The following is a 16,385-nucleotide window of genomic DNA, read 5'->3' as shown; positions in this document are numbered from 1 at the left end:
GGAGTAGTCCATAGGCGCAACCAGTAAATTAGGGGTCTCAAGGCAGCCAAGTCGCCAATTCTCTTTAACCCAAGGTCGCAAAAAAGTGGGGTGAGTGGTGTTGTAATAGGTAGCGAAATGAGAGCCCTGGCAAAAGTGTTTTCACGGATCGTTAATTTACTAACAGAGGTGTACCCCCAGATCTCTGCTCCATACAGGGCTCCACTTTGGCTTTTGCACAATAGATTTCTAGAGCCGGCGAAAGGGGTTAGGTATAAGATTGTTTAAAAAATCTTAATATTGATTTAGATCTTTGGCATAGTGTTAGGAAACTCTTCCTCAATTGATATTCCCAGCTGAGTGCCTCGTTCAAGCCTATGCCTAGATAATCAAAGTTTTTTACCCGTTCCATGGGCTCTTGTAAGATCTTAATCTCCCGTAGGCCACCCCGTACTTTGTCGAACACCATATATTTTGTCTTTAAGGTGTTCAGTTCCAGTCTCCTCCCCCTGCAAAAACCCAGAAATGTATCCAATAAAATTTGCAAGCCCATAGGTGTTGTGGATATTAATAAAGAGTCATCTGCAAAGAGCAGGATAGGAACTTTTGCATCATTCAATGAGGGGGCATCATTCTTACAACCCATTAAACAACTCACCACATCATTGATAAACAGGGAAAGCAGCGTGGGGGAAAGAACACACCCTTGACGCACCCCATGTTGTATCCGCATCTTCTCTGTTAATTCCCCGTTTTCCCCCCACCTGACCTGGGCATAATTATCCTTATGAAGTCTGGCAATCACAGTCACCAATTCCTCTGGGGCGCCTTGGTCAAGCATGGTCTTCCACAGCAGATCACGTGGTAGCATATCAAAGGCAGCTCGCAGATCCACAAAGGCTACATAGAGCCACTGTTTCCTAAGTAGCATGTACTTCCATGTTAACAGGGAAAATCTAAAAGCTTGGTCGCACGTGCTAATTTTGGAGCGAAAACCCACCTGAGCTGAGGATAATATCATATTATCGTCCATCCATTCTTGAAGTTTATCTAGAACTTGCCTGGCAAAAACCTTCTGTAAATTGTCTATCAGACTGATAAGTCTATAATTGGAGGGGATAGCAGCATCACCCTTTTTGTAAATAGTTATTATCTCTGCTCCCCTCCAGGTTTCCAGAATATCCCCACCAGCCGCTATACAATTAAACAAAAGGTTTATGTACGGTGCCCATATCGTAGGTTCGGATTTGTACAGGTCTCCCGGTGTCAAATCAGGGCATCTGGGACAGTGGTTTCTAAGTTTAGGGCAACCCGGTCAGTATATGGACTGACAAGGACCTCCTCTTCTGAGTATAATCTCGAAAAATGATCCACCCAAGCCTCCGGCTGAATGTGATAATTATTGGAAGTGACTTTCTCCAAACTGCCCCTGGATACAATGTGCCAGAACATGCGGCTATCGCTGCTGAGACCAGGTTGTTCCAATTTGAGTCAGCATAATCACGCTTGGCTTTACTAAGCTCTACTCTATAAATATTACGAGTAGAAATTATATCAGATCTGGAGCGCTCTCTAACTACTATTTGTAGTGCCTTCTTAGCTCTCTTGCAATCGTCATTATACCAATTGTGATCCCTTGCACTGACAGGCCTTCCACTAAGGCTATGTTTGGAAAATACTGATAGTAAGGCTTCAAAAAGCTCATTATGTACTACAGTAACATACGAAATTTTGGGCGAATCAATACTTCCCTTATGGCTGCACAGATTGGTTAAGGAGGCCACGAAGACCTTATATATTCTGTTGTAAAGGTCCTGGTCGGCTTGAACTTTAGCAAAACTAAAAAGGGGATACTGTTCCTATTGCATGGTGCAAACAGTCACCATTGCATCAAGGTGCAAAAAGTCACCTATTTATTAAAAAGGAAAATTGAAGGAGGCAAAGAAAAGAAAGAGATATCCTAGGTGAGAGGGACCCACCAGTGAAGTGAAGGGACACATGTAGTCCTCTGTTGCCCTCACACACCCCAAGGAGTGTCATGCTTCATCATCAGGCGTTTGCTCCTCGTGGGGCCGGCGCTGCAATTCCCCACGGGTCCCCCGAAGGGTTTCTTTGTCGGAGATCTTTTTGAACTGCCGGATGGTGCATGCGGGTGTGCGGGGTGGGGGTCTAATGAGGGTCAAAGTAGTGCGTGCATAGTGATGAGTCAGTTCATAAAGGGTAAATGTGCAGCAATTGTTAAGATTGTATACCCTTCACAGACTAAACTACTGTGTGAATTCTTGCCCCTACAGTGCATTATGCCTGGATGTAAGCAAGGTCTTAGGTCGACATGTTTCGCGCCTTCGTTGCTATAGTGGTCGTTTGCGCTTCCTCAGGACCAATACTGTAAAGTGCACGTGAAATTAATCCAATTAAAATGCCCTCTAGATAAGTCAGGGCGGGCAGTGAGCCTATGTACCTATAATCATGGCTGCAACTGCACGGTGTATACCGCTCCTGGTCGATACCTAGGAAAAGAAAACATAATAAATCACGAGAATGAGCATCAGTAACGACTTGATGCCACAAGGTATACCACAATTGTGTGTATAATAGTTACATAGAGAAGATCAGAGAGCACATGAGACACAACAATATACCCATGTCTAAGGGTGGATGACAGACCGGGTCTGAATGAGCCCCCGGGAGTGCGTGGACCGTGTCCTGACAAAGTAGTAATAATATGCTAAGTGTTCTGGCTACACACTGCTAAAAGAATAGCCCAATAGTGCTCCAATGAAAATAAAGCAGCGTGTGTGCTCGATACCAAAACACTAATGGCAAATAATATAAAATAATGGGTCTTATCGGGCACATACCTCCCACTGACAAGGTGGTTCTTCTATGGCTCGAGCAATGGGCGCCCGCACAATGTCGGGCTGGAAAACAATTAGAAATGGACATGAAAGATGTATAATACATGCTTACGAGCCGACGCTACACAATGTCCACGTACCCACTAAGATGAAGAAACTTACAATTTTTTTTTTTTTTTTTACCGGGATGCTGACTCCTGTCCACCTACCCCGTCCCTGCGTCTGCCAGTTATGAGCAAAAAGGTAGTGGGACGCGGGACTTAATAAAGAGGAGTCTGGGCGGTTGCCCTTTCCGGAATATCCTCACCGAGTGGGGCGTGGTGCGCATGCGTGCGGGGAGGAGTGAAATGCGCATGTGCTCTTAGATGGGAAACTACTTCCCAAATCCTGCGCAGAACCTTACTGGGGAGTTAACTAGTTAGATGCTGGTGTGGACAATACGTACACCACGATGTGTTGTCAGCAAATCCCTCAAATTAAAGGCAAAATGTTATAAAACCAGTGGGCGCCCCATAGCTAATCACTGAGTGCATAAGACCCGTCCAATAGACATACTATGTCCTACCTCGGCCCATCCATGCAATGAAAGGAGGCTGCGGTAGCGGTGCCAATACGCAACAGTTCAAGGAGGAGACTTTGACACATCCTACCATTGTAACATTTGTAAGAAGAGGCGGGGCTAAGTAAAATGTCACTAGGATTGCGGACTACGCATCCTTAATGCCTCCTACCTCAAAGGTATCAATAGATAACTAGATTTCAAGATTTCAAAAGGGGGTGGAAATCAGAGTAATGCTACTAAATAGCAATTCCCACTGTCAATGAATTAGTACCTCATGTGCCCATGGAAAGGAAAAGCAAAGAACTTTAGACCATGTAACTCTTTACGGTTATTAGTTGTACACGGCTCTACTATTTTAGAAGTTTGACAGTGAGCATCCCTGTCCAGGTCCCTACCCTTCAGTTTTAGTAACAGAGAATTATGATCACCGTCTGTTCTTGGTCCTATGGTCATGTCTTCCACTAGCGACCATATTCTAACATCAACAAGAATATAATCTATGATGCTTGTGTTAGCACCCCTCTTAAAGGTGGCCTGTCTTCCTAGGTCAGCTGGAGTTCTCCCGTTGCAGGCCCTCAGACTCCTACCTGCAGTTAGGGAGGCAATCTGTAAAGATACGTTTGAAAAACGTTGGCCATATTTGCCAGCAACCAGATTGGGAATTCCCCATATCTCATCCTCCTCCTCAAGTGAAGCACATAATAAGGGGGAGGTTTCGAAAGCGGCATTAAAATCCCCTGCAACTATAATTTTAGAATGTAATTGATAACCTCCCACCAATTCATCTAAAAGTGAAAATACCAAAGATTCACCACTAAAAGGTTCTGACCTGGCATAAACATTAAACAAGGTCAGAATTAAACCAGACAAGAAAGTAAGCTGAATCCCCATAAGGTCAAACAAGTTTATTAATAGTTGCTTATACCTACAGGCTAGGGTATTTTTAACTAATATTAGCAGTCCACCAGTGGCCCTACCCGAAGTTTTTGGGGGGATAGCATCCACACTATATTTGGTATAATCATTTATGTGCACCTTGTCTACAGCCCAGGTCTCTTGGAAAACACAGATATAAGTGTTTCCTAAGGCAGTAAACCATTCAGGATTTTGGAGCTTAGAATGTATCCCCGCCAGGTTCCAGGATATTAGTGTTAATCTATTATTTACCTCATGTCTATCGGCAGGGACACCCCCATGAGTATCTGAACTACTTGGTAGAGCATTATCAGTGGTTTGAACGAGCGAGCATTGGGGCGGATGGCACTGCAACGGGAGTAAAAATGTGGCTGTACCAGTTGTATTATTGGTTATCACCTCAGTAAGTACAGTCGGCAGATTTACCACTAACGGTTCAGTAGGAAGGTTGGCACCCAGGAGCCCAAACATTAATACGTTATCAGACCTCGATGGATCTACAGGAGATGCATTGATATGTATATCCAGAATGTGCCTAAGCTCTGTATATGGACTGTCAGTGATAGGTTTCTCGATAAATCCCCTTACAATCTCCCCGTGGCTTCCGAACAAACATTAAAATGTGATACAGACATGTTACCCCTTGGCAGAGCTACATTCTCAGCTCTTCCTCCATTCAATGGGGTCAAGGGGGTCAGTCAATCATTATCATCCAAAGGGTTAAAGACATCGAAATGATTATTAACTGGAATGGCATATCTATGCTGCCTCTGCCCCCCCACTAGATACTCCCCAAATGGTAACTGTGCGGCAAGGTGATGTTTATAGAAATATCCAAGGGGTAAGATGCTGATCCCCGTTTGTGCCATGAACCAATTACCTGCTCTTTCTAATATTGCATGAAGTAAGGCGGGTGAACCGAAGGAAACTACTATACAGTCACCTTCTCGAGACTTGTTCGAATTCCCTACCCAACTAACCCGGCTCACCATTTTGAATTCTGAAAAGAGCGGATTTGCTAACCGTGTCCTCATATTTAACTCATATAATGATTTGTTTTTCAAATGTGTCCAATGTTCCAAGACTCCCAGGGGCAATTCGGGGATATTGGCAAGCACTATAGTATAGGGTGTTGCTTCCGGAGGTAGGTGAAGTGTGTCGGTACCTAACAGTTCTCTTCCTGATTTATTAGAATCCCTTATTCCTTAGGGGCTGTACTTCCTCACGGTGTACATGTTTTTTAGTCCTATTATTTCTTGTCCCATCGTAAATTCTTCCAGCCTTCGCTGACGGGTGGGTCCTCATATGATGAGTGTTTGGTACAGGATTTGCTATTAAAAAATGAGCATCTCAAAAAAATAAAAACATAAAAAAAGGTGGTTTGCTTGTTAGTGGACTGTGCTTGGGAGGATTCACCTCATACGTAAGGACTGTGATGAGCAAAAGAAGAACTCAGAGTAACGCTCGGTAACTCAATGGTAATCTTCATTACTCCAAGTCCTGGTCTTTCGGTTCCATTCCTTACAAGTGAGCAGCTTGTCGGCTGTACAGAAACCTTTTACCATAGCAACTAAAAATACTTCCCCCAATATGGCGCTGCCTACACTTACCGGCATGCATAAAGGGGGAAGTACGACAGAATAACATCCTGAGAATACCAAAGAAACCCAAGACAAACAAAAACAAACAATCACCTGAAACAAAAAAACAGGGAGGGAAGGATGGGTTCAGGAATGTAACGGGAAGACCAGGACTCAGAGTAATGAAGATTACTGGTGAGTATTACCTCCTCGTTGGTCTTCCCGTTTCATTCCGTACAAGTGAGACCATACCCAAGTGAAAAGATGATTCAAAACACAAAGACCAGAAGCATGCAGCACAACCAACAGGTCAAATTTAATGAAGACAAAAACAGTACAGATCACAAATCATGTACGGCAGACAAAATATAGGAGCCAAAAGCAGCAGATGCTGCCATTCCCAATTGAAGGCAGTAGTGGGACACAAAAGTATGGGGAGGGTCCCAAGTAGCAGAATTGCAAATATCACGCAAGGAGGCGCCTTTAAAAATGGCCCAGGAGGAGGAAACCCCATAAGTGGACTGGCCCTGGACAGAAGCAGGAAGAGGACAGTGCACAGTCTCGTAGGAGAGGACCACTGCACATATCAAACACTGAGCCAAAGTCGACAGAGAAGGCTTGAGTCCCATACCAGATGACCCGTAGGTGCCAAAAAGAGAATCCACCTTCCAGAACTCATGGGTATAGTCCAGATAGATGCAAAGAGCCCACAACACATCAAGACAATGCAGAACCTTCTCTGCAGGGGAGGAAGGAGTAGGAAAGAACACATGGAGAACAATATCCTTCTGACAGTGGAAGGCAGACAAGACTTTGGACAGGAAAACCGAAATAAGCCGCAAATTCACATTGTCTGAAAAAAACACAGAAAAGGCGGAGCAGCTAGAAAAGTCCCAGTCTCACCAACTCTCCTACCCGAAGAAATGGCAACCAAAAAAATGAATGTTAGCTGAAAGGAACTTAAAGTCAACAGAAAGTAGGGGCTGAAACGGTAGACCGGTCAATGCCTGAAGCACCAAAGGAAGATCCCAGGCGGGAACCGGAGAGTGGGAGACTGGCAGATGAAGCAAATAAATCTGCAAAAGGCAAGACATCCATCGCCTTATTGATCAGAACACGGAGGGCATCCAAAGTAGGATTGCTTGAGGAAAAGACAGCAGCAGACTTCATCATGGAAACACAAAAGAGAGGCACTTCCTGCAGCAGACCCGTTTCTCAGGAAACAAAGTCTCATAGCCCGGAACTCTTGCTGGAGGAGCCAGCCAGACGGAGGCGAGTGTAACATTAAAAAACAGATTCTAAGGGAAGGCCGCACGAGGAGGGAAGATGGAGAAAAAAACGGGAACAGGCATGCTTCGCGATGCCAACCGTCAACAAAAACCAAGCATCGCGTCAGTAGGGCAAGCATAGAAGGTAAGCAAAGTGCCGAGGAACAGCAGCAGCTAAAGCAGGCCATGTACACACAAGAAAAAAGGCTGGGAGGCTGCTAATACGATGTATAATAAACAAGAAAGCAGCGCGGTTGCAAATGCAAGTTGTGCCGCATACAAAACGCAAAAAAGGCAGCGCGGCTGCTAAAGCAAGCCACGCCCCAACAATAGAAGAAAAGCACACTTACCTGAAGCCATGGCAAAACGGTTGTACAATGCAGAAAAAAACTAACAAAATGTTATTCTGTTGTACTTCCCCCTGTATGCATGCCGGTCAGTGTAGGCAGCGCCATATTGGGGGAAATATTTTTAGTTGCTATGGTAAAAGGTTTCTGTAGAGCAGACAAGCTGTTCACTTGTAAGGAATGGAATGGGAAGACGGACGAGGAGGTAACAAAGGTTGCTGATACATAGTCCAAGCATTATAGTATCTCACAGAGAACTACCAACAACAGTCTGCCAGTTTCTCTTACACAGGGACGTGCGAGTTCTCTTCAAGCCTGTTGTAAGAGCTCCTCTCAGATGTTCGCCATCATCATGATCGAAATATCAACCTACACACATATCTGTACCATAGTGTAGACTCCCAAATTTAGATATAGTGCATTCAAAACCAAAAGCAGTACCTTCTCTTCTGGAATCCAGGACATCTAAACTTATGGAGATCTAGGAACCATACATTTATTGCAATTCCAATATGGCCACTGAGTATCTATGCCAGTAAGAGCGCCCATCTCTACTCACCAGAACGCAATGGTAGCTTTCCTTTCGTCCTCATTGATGAATCTTTCTCTTCCTGATATTTCTGAGAAATGTATACGGTACATGAGGAAAATGCGGATGTGCTGTGTGACTCTTGTACAGCACAACAGACGCATTCATGATTATAGTTGGTGGTGTCACACAAAACATGCAGCTGCAGTATCTCTTCTGGTCTTCAGCAGTAAGTTGACAGTTTGCTTTTCTGTCATGGGAAGAATCAATTACACTTGAGTACTTTTTCTTCAAACATGTTTCACAACATATTAATAACTACTTCTCAGCAGAGCATATACATTGTTTGAATGTAACGACATTTTAAAAATGACATTAAAATTATATATTGTTTGAATAGCAATGCATGTCAGTGAAAGAAGTTTAGTATCACAGACTGGTGATGTCTCAATTTTCTTGAGTTTAAAATGCTTTATTGAACTTATATGGAGAGACAAATATAAAGAAAACACAATATTCAAACAGTACAATTCAAGCACCGCGAATAAAAGAAATATATGCAAGCTTAACAGCTCAAATTGAAAAATATAAACTATTTACAAAACAATATGCATTTTTAGGGGAAACGGCCACTACAATGCAGCCGTTTCCATGCATAACCATAACCACGCATGCATTACAACGGATGCGTGGTTACCACAAATAGCCTTTACCACGCATGCCTTTACTACGAGATACGTAGTAAAGGCATGTGTGATAAAGGTTAAAAAAAGGGGGGCTTAGGGGGTTCTCCCCCCCCCCAAAAAAAGCGTGGGTTTAAAAAAGGGGGCTTGGGGGGGTCTCCCCCTCCCAAAAAAAAGAAAAAAAAACGCACCTGTTTCAGGAGTTTACAGTTAAAGAAGAAAAAAGATGTGGAGGCAATCGGCGTCGTTAGAGGAAACGGAAAGACACTTCCGCTTCCTCTTAATGACGTAAAACGCAAATCGGAAGTGCTTGGAGTGGAGAGGTAAGGGGGAATGAAGGGGTGGTGTCGCGTAGGGGTAAATTTTAAGGGTACATTTTTAAGGTTAATTTGTAGGGATCTGAGATATCGTTTAACATGAAAATGCCATTAATATGCATAGTTTAACAACGAAAATTGTTGTAAAAGTATGCGTGTTAAAGGCATTTTCGTGGTAAAGGATATGCGTAGTGATGGCATTCGGGTTGTAACGCATGCTTGGTAAAGGCATGCATTGCAATGGAATGCGTTGTAACATCATACAACCCATTTTTAGGAGATTTTGTAAGAGAAGAAAAGAGGGAGAAGGAAAAAGAAAGAGAAAAGGAGAAGAGAGGAAAAGAGGAAAATGAAATGATAAGCAATAAAAGCATTACAATAATAACAATGTTAACTTAATGAAGATTTACCAACATTTATGGAGGTTTATAACTAGTGACCGTAGATTTGGATAGAACAGCTTGTCTGGATAGGAATGTTGTGAGTGGCAACCATAATAAATCTTTTTTAATTAGTAAAGGAGTGGAAGTGGAATATGCGCAATCCAATCTGTGATGATGACATAAAAGATTCCACCAGGCAATAAAAGTAATTTTAGTGGTATCTTTCCAATTCGTTGTGATAGTCTGCAGGGCAATAGCACTAGCCAAATCAATAAACTTTCCTATATTCCCTTGAGAACGCCACAGGGAGGAAGAGATGCCTAAAAAAATATGTGAAATATCAAAAGAGAACGATGTGGACAGAATTTCATTACGTTTCTTCCAAATGAGTCGCCAGAGCCTATTAACCAAAGGACAAAGAAAATACATGTGTAAAATATCACTTTTGTCGTGAGAACAAGACCAGCAATTTGCATTGTTAGTCAGTTGGAATTTATAGAGGTCCTCAGGGGTCAAGAAGCACCTGTTAGAAAAATAATACAATGTTTGTGTTGTGCTTGCGGAACGAGGGGAAGTGTGGATCTTAGACCATATGGAGCTCCAGGTCTGGAAGGGAAACTCCTGGTGAAGGTCCCTTTCCCATAAGAGTTCCACCTTGGATTTTGATCTCAATTCAATTTTATAGATGCCAGATGCCTTCATTTGAGAGGAGAAATCTAAATTGTGATAGGGGGGCTGATTTTGTGGACCCGCAGATGAGTCCTGACAGAGGAGGAGGAGGAGAAGGTAAGTTTTAAGGTGCAGAAATTGTGTGACGTGTTGAGAGGAAATATGATATTTTCTTTGAATCTTTGAAAAATCTAATAGAGAGCCATCTGTAAGTATATGTCCAATGGTTATAATACCTTTGTCAATCCATTCTTTCCAAAAAAGAGCTCTATTGTTTAGCTTTAAGTTTTCAATGTACCAGATAGGTAATTGTGAAATCATATCTATAATTGAATAAGAAGAAGCAATTAAAGGTTTAGCAACTGCCATAGAATGTGCAAGTATAGGAGAGAAGAAGGTCCTGGGGGGGTTAAGAAATATGAACCGCCTCTTTTAAAGAAAAAGGAGTAATTGAGCCTGTTCCAGTTGACCACAGGTGGTTAGCGTTGTGTATGGGTTGGTCGAAAGAGAAGTCCAGATCTGTTTCAGAGTAAAAGCGGAATGGCAGCATCGAAGGTTAGAAAAATGTACCCCACCAGAATCCTAGGATTACAAGGAGACAATATAGCGAAATTCTAGTCTTGCGTTTATTTCACAGGAAGTTGATTAAGGAACGGTTAATGATTTTAAAGGAAGATAGTGGGAGGATAACCAAAAGCATGAATGAGAAGAAATTGATATTTGGTAGCAGCATCATTTTAATCGATGCTAATCTACCCCACCAGCACAGAAATAATGGAGACCAGCCTTCCGTTAACACAGTGATTTTTGTGATGATCTCGTTGAGGTTCAGTCTAATGGTTTCTTTAATGTAATTAGTATATAAGACACCTAAACACTTAATATATTTTGAGTTCCATGTAAACCCCATGTCTTTAAACATATCTGGGAGGCAATATTTTTTTAGGGGCAGGACTTCTGATTTATTTATATTTAGTTTATATCCGGAGACTGTAGAGTATTTGTTTAATAAAGAGAGAAACGCCGGTACAGACGTGTTTGGATTAGAGATATATAATAGGATGTCATCCACATATGCTGTAAATTTGATGTCAATATTTTTAAATTGAAAACCGGTAAACAGTGGAGAATGACTAATTTTTTCTACGAAAGGTTCTAAAGCTAAAATAAATAGAAGTGGAGACAAAGGGCAAGCTTGTCTAGTACCTCTTTGGAGGGAAAATAGTTAGATTGATGTTCGTTAACCCAAATAGAAGTGGAAGGGGCAGAGTATAATAGCTGGATATAATTAATAATGTGGGGGCTGAAGCCGTGCCATTTCAGTGCTCCGAAGATGAAACCCCAATCAACTCTATCAAATGCTTTCTCTGCATCCAGAGTTATGGCAGCAATTGGTGAGTTCAACCTAGAACTCACCAAGCTGGAAGCTAGATGAATTGTGTCAAGAAAAGTTCTACAGTTGTCTGCAATTGAACGACCCTTTACAATCCTTGACTGATATTTCTCAACCAATTCGGAGATGAAATTATTGATGCAAAGAGCCAGTAATTTAGCAAAGATGTTACAATCCGTATTAATAAGTCTGTAATTACCACATTGAGAGAGATCTTTGTCCTTCTTAGGGATGAGACAAAGCATGGCCTGAGTGCAGGAGCCTTCAGTCTTTCCCAGATTAGAAAAGTGGTTGATAAGAAGCAATAACTTAGGAACTAACAGATGTTTGAAGTGAAGAAAGGAATGTACAGAAAAACAGTCAGGCCCAGGAGTTTTGTCTTTTGGAAGATGTAGAATGGCATTAGAAATTTCTTGTACCGTAATTGGACTGTTGAGAGAAAACAAGTCAACCAACTTCTCTGGGGGTTTGGGAATGAATTGAAAATAGGCATCAATTTGATCACTTGAAGGTGAGGATTCGGGAGCATACAACTTAGTATAGTATCCTGTGAAGCAGTCTAGTATCTTGAAGTTATTAACATGCCTGACCCCATCGCCATCCATTATAGCAACAATCTTGGATTTTTGCTTTTTTAATTTTAAGGTAGTTGACCAGAGATTTACCAGCCTTATTACAACTGCCATACAACTTTGTATTAAACTTATGCAAACTACCGCAAGCACTATCCCAGGACTGTGTATTATACTGCAGTTTAGCTTTAATGAGATTAGACGGGGCATCTGAGTGATTTGAGAGAAATATTCATGTTCTAGGTTTTTAATTTGTTTTAAGAATAGCGTTGAATCTCTAAGTGCCTTCTTCTTTTTATTTGTAACAAAGTTTATTATAAACCCCCTAGCCGTGGCCTTAAATGCATCCCAAATACAATTCATCTATGAGTCCGAGGGAAGATTGTTCTCGAAAACCTCCTGTAAAAACACTGCAAATTGCTCAGTGAATTGGTTGTCAAGTAGAAGAGCATTATTAAATCTCCATCCGTGTGAAGTGGTTATAGGAGTGGGATAGTCCAAATGTATTATTACAGGGGCGTGGTCAGAAATAAGTATCAAACCTATCTCGGCATGTGTCAAAAATTCAAGAGTGGGTTGTGTGAGAAATATGTAATCTACTCTAGAGTGGGAATTATGTACTGGGGAGAAAAAGGAGAACTCTAAAACATCTGGGTGTGAAATTCTCCAGCCCCCTAGAAGATATAGCTTTATGAAAGGTCCTGTGCATTTTATTTGAAACAAACCTAGTTTGAGATTTACGAACGAGAAAAGGGTCCATCAGTTGATTACAGTCACCACCCACTATAAGATTTTCTGTTGCATGGGACGAAAGGTGAATAGAAAATTCATTCCAAATTTTTAATCTATACCATTAGGACCATAAACATTGCAGATCGACAATTGGGTATCATGGATCTTAAGGTTTAACAGAAGCCATTGTGGTAAATTTAAATTACCTAGACTTAATTTATGCGGTAAAATTCAATAAGAATAACTCAGTAAAAATAAGAGGCAGAATCCGTGGTATTTGAGGTTATAAAAGGGAATTTATTCCTTACAAAGGAATTATGGTTCGAACCAGGCAATCGGGTTCCGTCACCACGAAGGTTCAGGAAGGGATAGGCAATACATTATTGACAGGTTATCATATTTATAGTAAATGCATTACAGTAAAGACATATGCAGAAGGCGTTACAGCTGAGAAGAGAGATAAGAATACACATACGTAATGAAAAAGGCGTTACAATAGGCGTGCATAAAGGCGTATACTAGAAACGTCATTATGATGATGACACAAGTGGGTGGATCCATAAGAGAATCCTGCAATGTCAGCAGAAATACATGGCAGAGATGCGCGCACAGCCGCATGACGTGTGATTGACGTGTAACTAGAGGGTGAAGGGAACTTGACATTTAGCCCTACATGAGGAGACAGAAGTCTGGGATGTCAGGACAACCTAATCCCAAATCGTATCTAATATCTTGTGTTTAAGGAACTATATTATCTGGAAGGAAAGGTCTCTCAAGCAGAGGCTATTCTATACTGACTGCTAGTGCGTGTACAAGCGTCTAAGTGTCTACATGAGATGCGAGGGGGCATGGCCTACCATGGCAACAGAAGTCATGAATTACTTGCTCGGAGACAGTAAGGCCGGGCTCTTTGCTCTGTAGCTGGAAGAATGTTTACCTAAACTACTAGACAGGAATGCATTTCTCGAGGAGCGGAGCAGATAACTTGAAGGCTGAATACAGTTTTTGGCAGGCAACAGGCCGGGCTAGGCACCGTTAGCCGCGCAGGAAGTAAGACAAAGTTCATGGATACAGATACAGGTCCAGGCTGGAGCATTCAGAGGCAGAAGCAGGAAAAGCTCGATGGCAGAATTCAGGGCCTACCTTGCCAGAGCTGGAAAACGTGAAAAGTATACCATATAAAGACGGTGGCAAGGCATACTTAGGAACGGAATATCTGACCCATTCATGGCAGATCTGAAAGAGGACATGTTAACGTTGGACGCATATGTATTTGCGTCTTCATAGCTTGAAGTGGAGGGAACATACATGTACTTGTAGCATGTACATGGAGCCGTTGGGGTCTAAGATAGGGGACACAATTGACCATAAAAATTCATATTTCCTCATTCCCTCCTTGTCCCCTACGGACCCTTCATGAAATATCGATCCTCAGGAATCCATCAATCTGTTCATGTAACATCATTTGCTCTTCTTTCTTCTTCCGGGATTTTGAATGAGAACTTGAACGTGGAATACATGATGTGGCACACAGGCCGCAAATCGCTGGTCCACATTGTAGACACAGGCAACAACTGAATACTATGAGAAGGCCAATACCTAGGAAGGATAGGACTTTCCATCCCCAGGCTGACAACACGCTCCAGAACCAACCGGACCATGTCCAGGTGCCTGGATTCTGATGTATCTGGCTTGCAATCTTGTGAAGACGAGTTATGGCTTTATATACGGATGGCGTGTTTTCTGGAATGAAAACACAGCAACTCGATCCGATGACCCTACAGGCTCCGCCCCTATCGGCTAGGATGACGTCAAGGACAAGACGATTTTGAAGAACAACAATCCGCATCGCAGACTGCTCCTCTGTTAAGTTGCCTAGGGCAGAGGTAGTTTCATTCATTACTGCTTCAAGGGTTCTGGTTAATCTACGTATCAGTTTACTATTTGAGACAACACCTATGTAAGGAAAAAGACCTTTATTGAAGTCGGTATATTGTTCCCATGTTGTTTCAGTGAAGTCAACAATCGGGATATCTCTCTGGGGTCTATTGTGTACTAAATGAGTATTTCTATGATAATCAGGAGGGGCTAAGAAAACAGGTGGCAGAAGGAATGCAATGTAACAGGTACCATCCCAATCTAGAGGTAGACGTATATATGCGGTATGACCACATATGAAGTAGGAATGACGGGAAGCTCTAAATGTAGACTTGCCTTTATCACTGAATTCGATTACAGTAGTACATTTACTATGACCCAGGTGTACTGAACCATTCTTTCTTACACATAATTCACCTTTGACTGGTAATACGGACATAGCAGGCAAGACTAGTGCAGTTTCAGATTCAACATTCAGAATCATGAGGTTAAGTGTAAAATTACCTAATCCATATACTTCATTTTCTAGGTCAGTTCCTGTCTTTTTGGGAAGTCCCTCCTTGTTAGGGTAACAGGCTTTAAGCAAAACTAAGTTCAGGTTTCCCCATACCCAGTTGCTCTGGTAAACTACAGTGTTTGAATCTAAAGAATTAATCAAACTAAACCATGCGCCACAGGAGCCATTGTGTGTGAATGGATACGGAAAGAGAGGCAGAACTCCTTTGTATTTCTGATAGGGAGGGAGTCGGCCACATATCCAACAATTTGTAGCATTGCTGGTCTGATGAGAATGATGTAACATACTAATGAATGTGTTGTTGCGCAGCGCAAGTCTATAGGGCAACTCATGTGAAGGTAATTCGCTAAAAGAATGTTCGGCAGTATCATTATAAGCAGAATGAGCACGCTTGAAAATAGGATAGTACATGTGCAACAGTATACTTGCAGCAATAATCAAGAGACTTAGAAAAAACATAATCAACAATGTCACTATACAGTGACTACGAAGTGATTTACAGTATGCATGTTTCTTGAGCTGTTTCTGTCTATTTCTCTCTCTAATTCGGTCTAGAGGATACATGTCAGAGACTAATTCAACCGATTCACCTAGGAGAGGACTTAAACAATCGAATTGTCTGACTTGCTAGACCTCAGTTTCAGTTTGTATTTTTGTGATTCGGTTTTCTCAACCAGGGGGAGTTTTGAATCAGTCTGTGAAAGGGGGCAGGGCTGAGAGTTCAAATCAGACGGTAGTCCATGAAATTTCTTGATATGGCTCGAGTGTAACCAACCCTTGCGACCCTCGACCTTCACTGCTGTCCTCGTGGTTAGAAGTACCAGTTTTGGCGTTTGCCAGCGAGGCTCCAGCGGGCTCCTCCTGTCGAAATTTCTTATGAAAACAAAGTTTCCAGGAACCACTTCATGGGGCTTCACCTCGGTGTTGTCGGGAAAGGCTGCAGCTACCTGTGAACGGCAAGATTGTAGTGCAGACATCAAGGAAGCAAGGTAATCTGTCAGCATATTACAATCAACATCAGTTATTTTTCGAGGTATAGGCGTCCCCCACATATTTGGTGGACTACCGAAGACCACCTCGTACGGGGATAGCCCTGTGCGAGAATGTGCTACCATTCTCATGTAAAAGAGTGCAACTGGTAAGGCTACTATCCAGTCGACGCCTTTCTCTCTACAGATTTTTGAAAGTCGAATTTTCAGAGTT

The 16,385-nt window shown here is 42.2% G+C and overlaps 1 protein-coding gene across 1 annotated transcript in view; it reads right to left on the bottom strand.

The window, feature by feature from the left end:
* Nucleotides 1–8,277, bottom strand: part of NUP54 (nucleoporin 54) — a 381,989-nt gene extending 373,712 nt beyond the window's left edge. The window contains exon 1 of the mRNA XM_085640977.1: nucleotides 8,069–8,277. Coding sequence (XP_085497103.1) covers nucleotides 8,069–8,102 — 34 coding nt within the window. The 5' untranslated portion in view covers nucleotides 8,103–8,277. The remainder of the gene's footprint in view (nucleotides 1–8,068) is intronic.
* Nucleotides 8,278–16,385: the final 8,108 nt, after the last annotated feature.

Source organism: Triturus cristatus, chromosome 2_2, assembly GCF_964204655.1.
Source record: "Triturus cristatus chromosome 2_2, aTriCri1.1, whole genome shotgun sequence".
NCBI classification, from domain to species: domain Eukaryota; kingdom Metazoa; phylum Chordata; class Amphibia; order Caudata; family Salamandridae; genus Triturus; species Triturus cristatus.
The sequence above is the reverse complement of the archived record's forward strand: the minus strand, read 5'-3'. Positions and strand labels throughout refer to the sequence as shown.